The sequence below is a fragment of the Taudactylus pleione genome, unplaced genomic scaffold (assembly GCF_031769625.1).
Source record: "Taudactylus pleione unplaced genomic scaffold, aTauple2 ptg000156l, whole genome shotgun sequence".
NCBI classification, from domain to species: domain Eukaryota; kingdom Metazoa; phylum Chordata; class Amphibia; order Anura; family Myobatrachidae; genus Taudactylus; species Taudactylus pleione.
In genome coordinates this window covers 8,338,021-8,355,149 of record NW_028284558.1, presented here as the reverse complement: position 1 = coordinate 8,355,149, position 17,129 = coordinate 8,338,021, and the positions used below count along the sequence as shown (strand labels likewise).

General features: G+C 43.2%; 1 protein-coding gene across 1 annotated transcript in view; it reads right to left on the bottom strand.

Annotated features, from left to right (window-relative positions):
* LOC148521626 (sodium channel protein type 2 subunit alpha-like) overlaps positions 1–17,129 on the bottom strand; it is a 129,568-nt gene that overhangs the window by 46,694 nt on the left and 65,745 nt on the right. The window contains 6 exon segments of the mRNA XM_088474833.1: positions 1,021–1,296; positions 7,476–7,598; positions 9,506–9,679; positions 10,787–10,941; positions 11,973–12,102; positions 16,127–16,606. Coding sequence (XP_088330959.1) covers positions 1,021–1,296; positions 7,476–7,598; positions 9,506–9,679; positions 10,787–10,941; positions 11,973–12,102; positions 16,127–16,606 — 1,338 coding nt within the window.

The window sequence follows — 17,129 nt, the reverse complement described above, 5'->3', positions numbered from 1 at the left end:
TCACACTATAAGGGAAAGTGCCACCAGTTCATATTATGCCACATTGTATTCCCCCAGTTCACAATATGCCACATTGTAGTGCTGCCAGTACACATTATGCTATACAGTTCCTCCAGTTCATATTATACCACATGGAACAGGGACCAACCAGATCCTTCCTGATGGGATACTTCCTAATGCAGGACATTCCATTTTGAGTGGAAATCTTCTTAATTTAGGCACATTGTTCCTTTCTGGGACAGTCCTAATCTCGGAGCTCAAATCCAGCCCCCATCTTCACAAAAGCAGTAAACAAGAGGAAGCCTACTCACCAATGGTGCTTGGCTCACTAATTAGCTCGGCTGTGTCTGTCAGCGTGAAACAGGAATGTGGTAGATGGATCATATCAGTGTGGAGCTTTACCCTTGTGCGAGAGACAGAAATTGCCACTGACTAGTTCCCTTTTCAGGCCTGGGCAATGAGCCGGACTCAGTTGTATACCAAGTTTCTGAAATTGGCTGCTACGAAATTATTTCAGCTGGTTCTGGGGCCCCCTAAGCCCCTGGGCTCCATAACAATCACCCCTTGTACCCACTATAGTTACGCCCATGCTGATTCTTAGTTGTACTCAAAGCCGCAAGTGCAGATGTCTGTTGCAGCCAGATTTACTACCTTATGCAAATGCAAATATCTGTCCATCTTTATGCACCGTCTACTGAGTTGCACCACCCACTGTTTTTCCATCTCCAGCCGTTATCATTGATATCAACAGTTATGCCCACCCCACCCAGACGCCGGTCTGTTCATGGATGGAGAGAAGCAGCCACGGATGAACCATTCGCTCTCGTATCCTTCTGTCAAGGTTCATATGCATGGTGTGACACGTGGCATATGCGATTGCTTTCTTTGGCAGTCTGCTGATTATGTACAGTGTGCTGATAATTGCCATTCAGATTCAGGCCCTTAGGGTCTAATTGTTTCAAAGCATACAGTATATAGTTTCTAAAACATGGACATTGTGGCAAACAATTAGTTACTTACCACTTGAAGTAAAGCGAGATATCCTGCTCCAACGTTATCAAAATTTACTTTCACATTCTGCCACCGAGCGCTTGAATTAATCAGCTGAAGGCATTCAGAGCGGTTATTGACTTCCGTAACAAGGAACATTGCACCAGTTGTAGTATTAATGCAATGATAATACTTCCCCGCAAAAAGATTCACTCCCATTATGCTGAAAATTAACCAGAATATAAGGCAAACCAGCAGCACATTCATAATGGAGGGAATGGCTCCGATCAACGCATTCACAACCACCTAGAATTAATAACAAAATCATTATGTACAAAAAGTGGTACTATATCCCAAAGTACACAAGGTTAATGTGGCCCTATAAGCTATACATTGCTCAATACTTCAGTATGTCTTTAAATATTAAGTTACCAAGCGGCAAATGAACTGTAAACAAAGAGCTTCATACACTTACAACATGCTTCAAATTCAGTTAACGAATGCACACAATTGATCATGTTTGGAGGGCAGAGCTGGTGTGGTGACTAGAACCATTCTCTAAAATTGGGGCATGTTGATTCAGAGATGTACGCCAACCCATTAGCTAGCATACATCTCCTACGTTTGTGGGTCTACGCAGGCGCAGGTCCCATTCAGCATATGCGCAGAACGGGTCCTGCAAGCTCGCTTGCAGACCCCCCCTTAGCCACAGCATTACTGACATGCTGCGGAGTTTGGGGTGCAGACGACCAAAACCATTCTCCAAAATGGGGGCGTGTCGTCCCAGTTTTGGAGGTGCGCCAAGCCCAGGGTCTGTGTCAGTGGATGCAGACTTCCTGGACCCGGATGTCCATGTCCGCTGGCCAGACTGACTGAGTCTCAGCTTACATAGCCTGGTCGTCCCCCAAAGCGATGGTCATCCAAGGCAGGGACTATGAATGCTGCACTTGGATTGCAAATGCAATGCAGGAGGTCTCTATTTCCAATAGACACCCCCAGCTTCATTTACATTTTGTTGGACCTTATTGCACAACCGCTTCCTTGCGACTATGCAGTATCGTCCATCTCTGAATCAGGTCCTTAGTAATCTGGATGGAGCAGAGCTTGGGGGAACCATACAGAGCACCAGCTGGTGATGTATGAAGGTAGCGGTGCAGGTATGCGCAGGGTATATTCAGGATACGCCGCCTATTTAAAGGATATCTGTACAGGGTCTCTGGGTCTAAATGGAACACATCCATGTCCCACTGTGGTGCTCATACACAGGGATAAGACAGTGCAGCATTCATGGAGGCAGCGCAGTAGTGCACTCCATATTTCAACAATACTATGATGTGTAAATGTAACAGAACCAACAACCTGAATTTTACCCAATTAAATATTTTATTAAAAACATGTTATAATCTTATCTGTAATACTATGATTAATCAATAGGTTAATAAGTTAATAAATATTAATAGGGACCAAAAAGTAATATCCGCTTAAATACTTGTGGTTAAATCACACTGTACTGGTGTAATGTGTGTGGTGAGTGTGCTGGCATCTTGTGTGCAGCCACTGCACTGGTGTAATGTGTGTGGTGAGTGTGCTGGCATCTTGTGTGCAATCACTGCACTGGTGTAATGTGTGTGGTGAGTGTGCTGGCATCTTGTGTGCAGTCACTGTACTGGTGTAATGTGTGTGGTGAGTGTGCTGGCATCTTGTGTGCAGTCACTGCACTGGTGTAATGTGTGTGGTGAGTGTGCTGGCATCTTGTGTGCAGTCACCGCACTGGTGTAATGTGTGTGGCGAGTGTGCTGGCTTCTTGTGTGCAGTCTCTGCACTGGTGTAATGTGTGTGGTGAGTGTGCTGGCATCTTGTGTGCAGTCACTGCACTGGTGTAATGTGTGTGGCGAGTGTGCTGGCATCTTGTGTGCAGTCACTGCACTGGTGTAATGTGTGTGGTGAGTGTGCTGGCATCTTGTGTGCAGTCACTGTACTGGTGTAATGTGTGTGGTGAGTGTGCTGGCATGTTGTGTGCAGTCACTGCACTGGTGTAATGTGTGTGGCGAGTGTGCTGGCATCTTGTGTGCAGTCACTGCACTGGTGTAATGTGTGTGGCGAGTGTGCTGGCATCTTGTGTGCAGTAACTGTACTGGTTCAATGTGTGTGGTGAGTGTGCTGGCATCTTGTGTGCAGTCACTGCACTGGTGTAATGTGTGTGGTGGTGAGTGTGCTGGCATCTTGTGTGCAGTCACTGCACTGGTGTAATGTGTGTGGTGGTGAGTGTGCTGGCATCTTGTGTGCAGTCACTGCACTGGTGTAATGTGTGTGGTGAGTATGCTGGCATCTTGTGTGCAGTAACTGTACTGGTTCAATGTGTGTGGTGAGTGTGCTGGCATCTTGTGTGCAGTCACTGCACTGGTGTAATGTGTGTGGTGGTGAGTGTGCTGGCATCTTGTGTGCAGTCACTGCACTGGTGTAATGTGTGTGGTGAGTGTGCTGGCATCTTGTGTGCAGTCTCTGCACTGGTGTAATGTGTGTGGTGAGTGTGCTGGCATCTTGTGTGCAGTCACTGTACTGGTGTAATGTGTGTGGAGAGTGTGCTGGCATCTTGTGTGCAGTCTCTGCACTGGTGTAATGTGTGTGGTGAGTGTGCTGGCATCTTGTGTGCAGTCTCTGCACTGGTGTAATGTGTGTGGTGAGTGTGCTGGCATCTTGTGTGCAGTCTCTGCACTGGTGTAATGTGTGTGGAGAGTGTGCTGGCATCTTGTGTGCAGTCTCTGCACTGGTGTAATGTGTGTGGTGAGTGTGCTGGCATCTTGTGTGCAGTCTCTGCACTGGTGTAATGTGTGTGGAGAGTGTGCTGGCATCTTGTGTGCAGTCACTGTACTGGTGTAATGTGTGTGGTGAGTGTGCTGGCATCTTGTGTGCAGTCACTGCACTGGTGTAATGTGTGTGGTGAGTGTGCTGGCATCTTGTGTGCAATCACTGCACTGATGCAGTGGCATCACTAGGAGGGTGCGGGCTGCACCAGGTGACACCATCAGAGAGAATGACACCAATATAGCAGAGCAGCTCTTTTATTTTGGTGTCAACCCCTCGGATGGTGTTTCCGAGAAGAGCTGCAGCCAGGGGCGTAACTAGAACTTTGTGGGCCCCATAGCAAAATTTTGAAGGGGCCCCACCAACTCAGGTCTCAATCAGAGTGTATACATATATAAATGTATATACGTGTATCTATATGTACAGTATATACACATATACAGTATACAGTGATCGCGCAGAACTAAAAAAGGTCCCAAGGACCACTCGCTTTAAAAAATTTGGGTCCTACTCCACTATTTCTGGGTCCCATTACATATTATGGGGGGTGAGGGCAGACAGCAGTTGGGACAGTGCTGGGGGCAGGTAGCAGTTGGTATAGAGCATGTTAGGTGCAGACAGTGCTAGGAGTAAAGAGGGGGTAATGGTGAATAGCAGCTGGGGCAATAGTAGGGGCAAGAAGAGTTTAGCACAGGCAGTGCTTGGGGTAGGAAGCAGGCAAGGGTAGATGGCAGCTGGGGCAGTACTGGGGGGTAAGGAGCAGGTTAGGGCAGGCAGTACTGGGGGTAGGGAGGGGGTATTGATAAATAGCAGCTGGGGCAGTATTGAGGGGGCAAGGAGGATTTTAGGGGCAAGCAGTGCTGGGGCTAGGAAGGAGGTAAGGGTAGAGATAAGGGCAGCTTAAAATAGTAGTAGCAGCTGCCCTCCCCCAACCCCCACAATAACAAAGAGATAAATTTACTTTTGTGCAAGGGCCTACCTCCTGCCTTGCGCTGGGGCCGTCCTGCCGTCGGAGCCTACCACTGGTTTGCCAGGGCCGTCCTGCCGCCGGGTGTCGAGGCCTACCTCCTGCTTGCCAGGCCATCCTGCCTCCGGGTGTGGGGGCCAGCCTTCCGCCAGTTGTCTAAGCCGCGTGCTGGGTCCGTCCTGCTGCCGGGTGCTGGGGAAGAGGCCGCTTGTCCCTGCAGTGCGCCGGGGCCGTCCTGCCGCCGGGCACTGCAACTGGTTGCCGGGGCTGTCCTGCTGCCGGGTGTCGAGGCCTACCTCCTGCCGGGCCATCCTGCCTCCAGGTGCGGGGGCCGGCCTGCCGTTGGTTGTCTGAGCCGCGTGCCGGGTCCGTCCTGCTGCCGGGTGCTATGGAAGCGGCCGCTTGTCCCTGGAGTGCCGAGTGCAGGAGAAGCGACCGCTTGTTAGTATGTAGTGCCGGGTGCTCATGCCGGGTGCCGGTGCACACCTTGACCACCCCGTAGTTTTGCCTGGGTGCAGGGGGTTGCTTGCTGGGCCGGCGGGCCCCCTAAGCCGCCGGGCCCCATAGCAAGCGCACCCCCTGCACCCTCTATAGTTACGCCACTGGCTGCAGCAGTGGTGGGTGACTCGAGCATCATCCACACTGTGCTGGGGGCTTCCCTGCAGCTCCTGGCATGCTGGGCAAGCCTCCCATCATCAGGGGTGCTGAGAGGGGAGAGGAGGGGGGACAAATTACCTGGCACCGCTCCCCTCCCTCTTTCATCACAGCAGCCCAGCTGGGCTGCACTTGGAGACTGCTCGCGTCTGCTATAAAGCAGCCACAGCAGTCTCCTATGCCTGTGGGGGGGAGAGATCAAGCTGATCGCGCCCCCCACTGGTTATGCGCCGGGCTGAGGGGGCTCAGAGCGACCCCCCTCGCAAGAGCGCAGTGCTGCTAAACTTTTTTTTTCTCTCGAAAGGGGCATGGCCACGCCTCTCACGATTAGGCCACACCCCCTTTACCCGTGCCCGCCGCAGCTCTCGTCGGTCTGCCCATCATGACGAGAATGGGGGTGTGAAACACGGCCATACCCCTAAGTGACACATCAGGGGGCATGGCCTCACTGGCACAAGGCCACGCCCCCTTCATTGCACGCTAGGGGAAGCCTCTGTACTGGTGTAATGTGTGTGGAGAGTGTGCAGGTATCTTGCGTATGTCTGTTGCAAACAAAAACATTTTTTTTATTCTGTCAGATAAATAGCAGAGGTGTGGCTACATGTATAAATGTGTATACATGCTGCAATAAAGTGAATCCCTCTATACTGTACTGTGGGAGAGCCGGACGCTCTGACCAGAGAACTCGCTCTGAATCAGGGCCCTCCTACATGAAAATGGAGCGGCCTCCTGGCTGCTCGCATAGCTGTGGGTGACCACCCACAGCATATGCGACCATCGGGCTTGCGACGAGACCCTGCGGTAGGGTCTCGGTGACCGCAAGCCCTGGAGTGATTTTGGCTCTATCAGAGCCAAAATCACTCCCACTGACATCACTAGTGATGTCAGTGGGGCCGGACCCAGACGGTAGGCGTTCCCATGGGAACGCCTCCGTCTGGCAGCCACGCACCCGGCATGCCCACCAAAGGTGGTGTGCTGTCAGTCACCATCGACAGCACGCCCCCTTTGGTGTGAGACCCGGAGCGACAGCTTGGCTGTCGCAGTCCGGGTCTCGCCCATGCGCACGACGGAGCTCCTTCCGTCGTGCGCATGCGCATTGGGGTAACATCGACCCGCTTGCGAGCATCCTGCGCTCGCGAGCGGGTCTGAATGACCCCCTGTGTGTGTGTGCACTGTATATATATATATATATATATATATATATATAAATATATACCGTGTATATAATATATATATATATATATATATATTTATTGTACAAGTTTCTTAGTTTAAACTTACCCTCATCCATGGGCAGACTTTGTGTGGTAAACGTGTATACATGCTGCAATAACGTGAAGTCCTCTATATTGTACTCAGATTCGTTTGTGTGTGTGTATATATATATATATATATACTGTATATATGGGATACAGCTGCCGGTTCAAATCCCGACAGGAGAGACCCGACAGGAGGAGATCCCCCATGCCGGCTGGTAAGTACCCTAACCCTTTCCTCTCCCCCCCTAACCCTAACCCTCCCTTCGGGTAGCCTAACCCTAAAACTCCTGGGGTGGTGCCTAACCCTAAGTCCACCCCGGGGGTGCCTAAACCTAACCTTCCCTTCCGAAACCTTAAACCTAACCCTCCCGGGGGGGGGTGCCTAGCCCTAGCCTACCCCCCGGTGGCACCTAACCCTAACCCTCCACCCACGGGGTGCCTAACCCTAACCTCCCCCCCAAATCCTAACCTTAACCCCGCTACACTCCCTAAACCTAACCCTCCCTCCCACAGCTAACGCTATGGATGCCCTGGACTTACCTCATTCAGGCTGACGTCCTTCGGTGTTCCGGCGTCGGGATTAAGATAGGAATCGGTAATTCGACGGCTATCTTAAGTCTCCCCGTCGGGCTTCTCCTGTCGGGATATAGGCTGGCGGCATTTAGTCTGCTGGTCTATAAACTGCATCCCATATATATATATATATATATTTTTTTTTTATATATTTACCAAACAAATCACATACTTTCGAAAGACTGTATCTATGTGCTTATTTTACATATGTCTTACTTTAAACTTACCCTCATCCCTTCAAACCGCGACAGTGCTCTCAGGGGTCTTAATGCTCTCAGTGTTCTAAGCGACTTAATTGCCCCTAATTCTGAATAGCCCAGAGCATTGGCTATAAGGCTAATCAAGGAAATCTGAACAAAAGAGAGTAACAGTTGTTGCTATAACAAATAATGAGGTTCGTAAATGGATTTAACAATACCTAAATAAAATTAACCATGCATACGTAATATCTGCAGATTACACTGATAATTAATAGGGACTAGATTGACTAGTGCAAAGACTAATTATTAGTTACAGTATGTATGGTAAGTTTCACTTGAAGCATACCTACTGTACCAACATTTAGACAGAGAAAATCAGGATAAAATAAGCCCCACCCCAGGTTTCACATTTGGCTGAAACTGCCCACCTTTCAGGGCAAGTAGAGTTGGAGCAGTGGTAAGGTATGACTTAAAGATATTCTAAGCCTATTTTTTCTTAAATTTTTATGTATCTAAAGTAATGTTAAGGGATGAATTTATAAAAATACTACTCTTATACTCAGTACTCAGCATTCCACAGTACCAGCATTTTTTCTGTGGTGTAATATTTCATTCTTATATCTAGGACAAGATAGGAAAAAAATCAGTGAAATAATTTCAGAAATTAATAAAATAAACATATATGCAGAGTATGGAAGCTACTGCAGTATAGTATAAATCATGTATCAACTTGTAACTCTAGGTTAGTGCTATGTACCAGTTTCCATCGAAAAAAAATAACTGGTTATACTAGTTTAACCAGTTTCTATAGTAGTACTAAGACTGCTTGCAGACTGTGGGAATTCTCTATCAAATGTAAGAGCTAATCATCTAATGTCAGCTAGATGGCCTATTCATATAAATGTGGGTGTTATTGATTTAATGTTAAGGCAGGTTAGATCGAGTCTTCTTGTTGTCTGGCTCTCCAGAAGGTGAATAGAACCTATGGCTTTTCATGGGCAATCAGGTATGTCCTTCTATGTCGCACTTTATTCAGCTTTCAAGTTCCACCCTTGCCAACAGTACTTTCCTCCTGGTGGAGGAGGGGTCAGAGTACTGACCTGAATCACACAGCTCATGCAGCTGCTCCATATGGGTGGTCTGCTCAGAGCTCCAGTGACTTAATCAGTTAGAGCCACCGGCACCCTGCAAAGTGCAGCAGAGATGGAAGCTGCCATGAAGACCAGAGCTATCTTCCTTATGACACCACAGCAGGTAGAAATCTGTGCAAGGATTGGGGAGGTTGGAGGCAAACATTACTAGGGAAGAACTAATGCTTAACACCTTGTCTAAAGCTGCCATGGGGCAGATTCAATTAGCCGCAGGGTTTACCCCACAGCTAATTGTCAGCCTTGGGCAATTCAACTGACTGCTGCAGCCTCGAGGATGTGAGGAAGAATCTGTGTTTAGTGCACCCTCTGGGACTTAAAACGTGGGAAAACCCATAGATTCCAACACCTCACACGGAAACTATGGATTAACAAGAGCTACCTGCGGGTTTACTGCATCGGGAAACTAATAATTTAATAACTATGGAGATTTCCTTGCGTGGTAAACACCATGGGTAATTGAATCTTCCCCAGAGACTGCATAATAGTGTACAGTAGCTGAACAGCCGACACGGAGTGACAGCCTTGTAATTGGAGTACAACCATACAAAACACAATCTATGGACTCTGGAGATAATCTCCTTTCGCTGCATGAAGTTGGCTGAACAACGATCAAATAGATCAAACAGGTTTGATAACCAAATTGAATAACCCATACCTTTTTTCATCCATTTTCAGGCAGTGGAAGATTATCATCCAGATCCACTGATCAATAAGATCATTCTAAGCAGTCACTTGGCCGGCTGGTTAGCATGATTATTGTGTAGTGTATGGGCATCTTAAGATTGGTGTGTTCTCTTTTCCTGTATTTGACTTCATCTAGAATTCCAAGACTGTGTAGGAGTTTAATGGATATTCTATTACTATCTTGTTACCAAAGTCTATTAAGTAATAAACAGAAGTACATACATCTACAATCAGAAAGTCCAGCCAGCACCAGGCGTTAGTGAAATATGTCGCAAATCCATATGCCACCCACTTCAAAAGCATTTCTGCGATAAAGACGTAAGTGAAGACCTTGTCGGCGTAATCCAACACTGTTTTAATGGTTTTATGCTTTTCAATATAAATATCTTCAAATGCCTAAAAGAACAAGTTAGTTGTAGTTATTTTATTTTTATACAATTGCATTGCTTTGTGAAAAATTATATATTCTATTAGAGATAAATGGTCTCTTACAACAAGGGGATTTTATCCCGGCTGTTAGGATGACGACACCAGACAGAATCCCCGCACCAGCATCCTGACGGCAAGTAGTGGGTTTAGGGGGAGGGTTATGGGCTAGGGTTAGGCACTTGGGGTTGAGGGTTAGGCACTAGGGGGTGAGAGTTAGGCACTAGGGGGTGAGAGTTAGGCACCGGGGGGGGGGGGGATTAGGTTTAGGGTGCTGGGAGGGAGGGTTAGGGGTATGGTTAGGTTTCCTAATGTGCTTCTTCCTGCAAAATTGTGTATGCCAAAAAAGGGGCTTTCTACCAGTTTGGGTCCAAATTAACATACTGCTCTCAAAAAATTATACAAGTAAAATCCTCCTTAATTCTAATATACATAATACATATGAGTAATTTGATTTTAGGAGCACATATAGGGTTGCATCTATATTCTATAATGATCTCTAAAACTGATGCAAAATAATGACAATAAAAGAAAAAAGTAGAGGGGTTCAGGGTTGCCTCAAGGAATGAAATGTCTTATAACATCCACACAAATATGTTTATTAACTAAGTACAAATACAATAATTGCCTGGGACTGGCATCTTTGTACATACCTCTGCGTGTGTCCAGTCTTGTGTCTACCTAATGTGTCTACTGAAATGTTGCCCACTGTCTGGGCCATTTTAATACCTTACATTTTCAAAAGTATCTGTTTTATTGAAGATAGGATACAAATTGTAATGGTTTATTTTTGCCAATATAAATTAATGGAATCTTTAGAATTTTAAATATGTCATCTTCGTTAAATAGGGGTTTCCAGTACTAAATCAGATCTAAACTAAAACATAATGTACCACATGTACGATGATGAGGGATTATTTCACAAAGCATATAACTTCCAAATAAAAATAAAATCTGTGTTATAGAATTTTAATTTTATCATCTCAGGTCTAATTTTATTGCTTATTTCTGCTGCCGAAAAATAATGAAATAACCTTTATTAAGTTAGCAGGCTATAATGCAGCGTGTTGTACTCACCAGGGCACCGCTGCTAAGTAGGATCATAAGGATTATAAACGATTCAAACCAGCTGTGCTCGACAATAAGATAGCAGGTTTTTCTGAGATTCCACCAGGTTTTCCCTCTTCCCTCCACAATGCTTACTTGGCAGCATGCAAATTTCTTCACACAGCCTGAAAAACACAGACCAGAAATAGTCCTGCTAACAGAGGCTTATATTAAAGGTCCATTTCTCTCCGATGCTATGGTGCACAGATTTTCTTAAAACTGGTCGGTAACATTTTTGCCTTGTTCTCGATATGGTCGCAAAATATCCTACGTTTTCACCTGCAGAATTTGTTCCCAGGCCTACCTCAGACACACCACACTGTATAATGAATTAACAATTACCATCCCATCTCTATCCTTAAAAGATAAATTCTTGAAATACAAATTTACAAAATATACTGCAGAATGGCACCATATCTCTGAGTTTGCCAGCCAAGTGCTGGGTCCTGTGTCAGACTGGGGCATAAATGGCCTGCCAGGGAATGCAGTGGTACAGGGCCCAAGCTTTAAAGTGTGTGGCCAGCCAGAAAAGAGGGAATTGGCCAACCATAAGAGATGACATGCAAATAATTAAGCCTCTTTTTAAAGGAGGGGAAAGGATAGTGTCAGGACCCCCTACATTGATTGGCAGGAAGGCCAATTTTGGTGTACTTTCCATAGAAACAAACCAACGTTGATCCTTCTCGATCAAGTTATAGATCCCTAGAGGAGGGGATGAGGCCTTCGGGCACTGGGGCTTACCAGGGATTTCCCCTGTATACCTGTGGGTGAGTCCAACCCTGACTGGGTCTCTCCTGACTGGGGAGACTGAGTTTAATGAGATTACAAGCCCTAAAGTGGTAAAAAACCACTGGGGAGACTGAGCTTAATGAGATTAGAAGCCCTAAAGTGGTAAAAAGACATAAACACAATTTAATTTTAATAAAACTAAACCAAGCAATTTTTTAGAGGAACAACTGAAACATTTATTGAATTGAAAGGGATGATAGAAAAGCAATAAGTGGTGGGACTATTATGTGAAGTTTATAGTTTTCCATGTCCTTCCTAAACATTTTTAAGTGTGCTGGGAGAACCATTGAGGGACACCAATGCAAGATCAAGGATTTTTGCAGTCTTATAGGATTCTATTATACAGTAGTTGAAAACGTGTACATACCATCCGTAAAGCATGGCTCTGGCTCAAGAGGTCCTTCGTAGTCATAGCCAAAAAAATCATCATCTCCTTCCATTCCTGGTGGTCTGATGTCTATTGTGCTGCCCTCAGAAGAACTGGAAAGTTTTGCCTTCTGCAAAAAAAACCCACAATATTGATATATTATGTCTTAATTTCTATATTAATTTAAAACATTTTGTATTGCTAAAGTGGACACATTAGTAGATAATTATTGAATAATGTTGTACTGTAATCTGTAAACTCAGAATAAAATAACTTGTGTCTCCTTCTGAGATAGATAATTATATTTAAATATAAATATATTTAATTTTCATATTGTAAAATGTGAGTTAATGTGATTTAAGTGTATACAGACTATTATTATTACATGTACAGTATGATTTTGAAGTGTTTAAAACAGGATGTAGTAGAGATGAGTGGTTTGTTTTCCCGACCTTAGGGGCTCCGTTATGAATCGAGTCCCAGTTCGGAATCACTTTGGGGTTCCGAGTACAACAGAGTCTTGATTCGGGTCTTTTTGCAAGTTGGAACTCGGATTAAAAAAAATTATCTTGCGTATTTTATATTGTAGTTAAGTCCCTTGTGATTTCAGGTGGGCAAAAGGTGGTCAAAATTTACTGAAATTGAATGATATTGATGGTAATAATACTAAAGGAGAAAAACAGGTCCAAGTTACAGGATTTTAGCTGTTTTTATAAATTTTTAAAGAAATCCAAAACCGAAACCAAACTAAAACACTTGAGGGTGGTTTTGCAAAACCAAATTACGACAATGATTTAGAACCAAAACACTGGGGTCTGTGCACATCTCTAGAATGTAGTACAATCTAATGTGCTCTGCACATAAAATACCACAATAGTGCTAAAATAATATTTTTTTTTATATTCCAGAACCTTTAGAACACCTAATGACAGGGATAATAAACATGCTGGATGAGCACAGACTTGTGAAGTTACCAAACACTGTAGGTTATAACTAAGGGTACAATTGTAGAGATGGCAGGCTGTTATTGGTATTGCTATGGCATCATAATGATAATTTTAATTAACTGGCAGAAAGATTTGTTTCTTAGAATTCTTTTATACAGATGGTACTGTATGTAGCACTCTAAAAAAAGGTAGGATAAATCAAAAGTAACATAAAGGGGTAAAAAAAAGCCCACTGATTTTCTTGAACTCTCATGTAGATTTTACTTAATACATTATTTTATGTTTTTCATTGCACTGGGATATGACACTGCACTACTGTACTCTTTACGGTGGACATTATACAAAGACATGGCTAAATGTCAGAGGATATACATAAGCCAATTAAGTCATCTGTAGATGGGTACCTCTAAGATTAGGCCCACTTCTTCTATTGAAAGCAATATTAAGCCTCAGAATGTTTCAGGACTGTGTAAAACTACTGTAAGTATTTCCTTGGCAATCATGCTGTAGAAAACTTACCAAGACAGACTTATAGAGATTAATACTGTATGAGCAGGTTACAAAAGAGAAGAAAGGGATGGTACAGTATCCCGAAGAAAAGGTCTAGAGTAATATTAGCAAGTATTACCAAAAAAAGGTAACTATTTGAAAGTCTTCCAGCATACAGTAGGTGATAGAAAAATATAGTTAGGATATTAAAGCATAGTAAAATCTATACATCAGCCTTTACTGAGAGACATGCAATAAGATAATGGACTCAAGAAATATATATATATATATATATATATATGTGTTATACTTGAACTAGAGATAGCTAGAGGTATACTGAAGCCCACCTCGCCTTCCTAATACAGGTTTTCATTTCTCTTATCAATAGTTATAACTGAAGACTATGTATTCTCTATGTATTCTCTATACATTTTCTCTATGTATTCAAATAAAAAAACAATTCACCAAATATGTTTTGTATTATTAAAAAAATAACACTGAATAGAAATAGCAATACAATTCTGGATCTGTTTTCAAATTTTTCCCCCTGAACAGAAAATATTGTCTTTATCCCAAAGACTGTCTTCAGCAAGCAATCAAACAATTAAATTGAGATGTCTCGGTTTCATCACAGATTTATCGGCTGGGTTAGCAACATGGGTCTCTAATGAATATCACCCTAAAGAGCGATGAGCTTCTATAAATTAGATTATTTTGAGGATAATACATATTCTGGAAAAGGGTAGGCACACATTTACAAACAAATAAATGTCATCAGAACCTCAGATAAAGACAAGCAAACCAAGTAAGTATGAGATCACAATTAAATGCAAGAAGGGTTCAGTCATTATTTTTCAAATGCTACTAAGTAAAATTCATTATTGATGTTTGCCATTGATATTTCTGGGTATATTTTATTCATTTTTGTTCTGAAACACTTTTGTTTGTTGTACTGTACAGGAAGAATATACATATATATTTGTTTTTTTTTTAGAAATGATGCATGATCCCTTTGCATTTTCACCTTGCATTTCTTGCATTATTCATTCAATTAAATTAGTCTTCCCATAGTATGGCATGCACATTATTAAAGTATTGTTACATCATTGACCTCCTACTGCATGCGACCTGTAGACAGCAACATCAACTTGGTTGTTGATGGACAATATGATTGGTTAAAGCAACATGCTGCTCTAGTCATTTCAGCACCATGGAGAGTGGCAACTGCCGAACCTGTGATGTGAATAGACAAGACTTTTGATGCATCACAAAACAGGGTTGGTTTGCCAGTCTTGCATGACCATGCTATGGTAAAGTTAAACAGTTCAGCAACTGGGACAGTTGTGCATATTCTTTATTGTGTTGCAATGAATGGTAAGGCCCACAGCTGAGCTGCATGCAGTCATCGGCAACATAACCAAATATATTACTTGAGTGGACACGTTGCTCTGTCTTGTTAAAACAAACATCAGAGCTGTAATCTTGAGTCCTTCAACTTGATATTACCCCTGTGAGAAGTGAGAAGGGGAAGCAATAAAAGTCAACAAAATTGAATTTTTCTGCAAATTACCACTGCGTGAATTAAGTAACAAGGACATGGACAAAAAAAATATAATGATAACAAATATTGCATTTGGTGTACATTTAGTGTGACCACTTTTTATGCATTTTTCATATAAAAATTATAATACCAACATAATAGAATTTTCTTATTATTTTGCTAGTTTGCAGACTCATGGGTTACTCTATGGACAAGGTATAATAATTATTCAACCAACAGTGGTACGCTGACCTCACAAGACTTAACAATATATCACTTTAAACACTGTACTGTACTAAGCGGTCTTCAAATTCTGGAAGGAAATCATGGAGTACACTGACTAACTAAAATTTTAAATCAGTGCTGTGAGCACTGACTGTGTGATCCCTATAGTGATCTTTTGATGACAATGTTAAAGTCTACTCAAGCTTTATTCACCTTCTCTTAAGTCTACCACTGCAGGTGGCCTTTTTTAACAACCTGTGTGTATGTACATTTATGATGATGTTTTTGTTGGGTATGTGACAGGCTGGTGGTCAATGCCCATAGGTAGAAGAACTACTGTATATACTTGCCTTCAAAGAAGGAGACACTGCACCATAAGCAAATGGTAGCTACAAAGTCTATTGGAGAGTGCATCTAGTAAATAATAGCAGTTGTATTGATATTTTGCACATACAGAGCCTGATACAGAGCTGAAAGTGTTTGCTCCCCAAATTGCAGGTGTAAAATGGTTCACTAAAAAGTCATAACTGTATGCATATGCAAATTATAGCAAGTCGATCGCGCCCCCCCTGGCTTTGAGCAGGGCTGAGGGGGCCCAGAGCGCCCCCCTCCAAAGCACGCAGCGCCGCGAAGCGGTGCTGCAAATCTTTTTTTGTTTTTGGGAAGGGGGCGTGTCCACGCCTCCTGCGATTAGGCCACACCCCCTATTACCCGGGCCCGCCGCGGCTCTCAGCGGGCCTGCGTACAACACATACTGTACACTTAAACCCACAAGGTTTTTATATCCTTTTAATTTACTTGTGAAATATGCATTCATTATTGGCACATATATATATAAAATATATATATATATATATATATATATATATAAAATACACATTAACACAGAGAAATATATTTAAAACATCCCATTACATTATATATATTAAACAGTAAGTTTTTGGAAAACTTACCTCTTTACCCTCCTCGAGGTCAGACTCACTGCTGATGTCTTCAGTATTTGGGTTCTCAAAGTCCGACTCCCCAGCAGCAATAGGCACGGCTACCGTGAGGCACTGGTTGTTGCCAACAGCCATATATTCTCTCTCATCACCTCCATATTTCTCCACACTGCAGCCTATCCCACTTGTGGTTCCACTTAAGTCTTGAGGATAACCTTGTTCTTTGATATTTTCCACCACAACATTGCTAAAGACGCCATTATTGCGTGTCAGTTTCAGCTCTTCAAGCTGCTTCCTTTCATCCACATCATTTTTAGTTCTCAAAAACAATTTTTGAAAAAAATCGTGCAAGCATTTCTTAATGTATGCCACTCCCCTCTGGATCCTGCCAACTGCAATCTGAAGATTATTCAGTTCACTGTCGTCATCCGTAGCGGAGAGATTGTCAGAACTAAACGAGCTCAAGAGTAAGGCCAAGAACAAATTCAGCACCTATAATTACAACCAAAAATTAAATCAAATACTTACAAAAAATACATGATACACTATAATTACTGCAATATTACTAAAGCAATAAGCTATAATACATTAAGCAAAGTTGCAATTTAGTTCTAATCATAGGACTCCATGCATTTAACTCTATAAATATGTCTTACCTGTCCATTGTGATGGCGCATTTCAAATTAGTGTTTTTAAGTAACTCTCTCAGATTGGGTTTTTGATCGATGTGTTGCAAGAAAATTGCTTTATAAATACTACTGGCACTAGGATTACTGACTACTGATTCTTATGTTAGGAGTTTACATGAGCAGCAGTGTAATCCGTGGGTCAGAGCAAACCATTTTAACATTATTCTGATATTTTTCCTAAATTGTGGATTCCACAGCTGCTCTGACCTCGAGTCCTGCAGTATTTTTATACAATTTTATGGATTTTGCATTTCATCGTGGGTTAAACAAAGTCCTACAGTAGTTTATATAGTCAAGCAAAGCTCTAGTCAGGTAACAGCACTGGA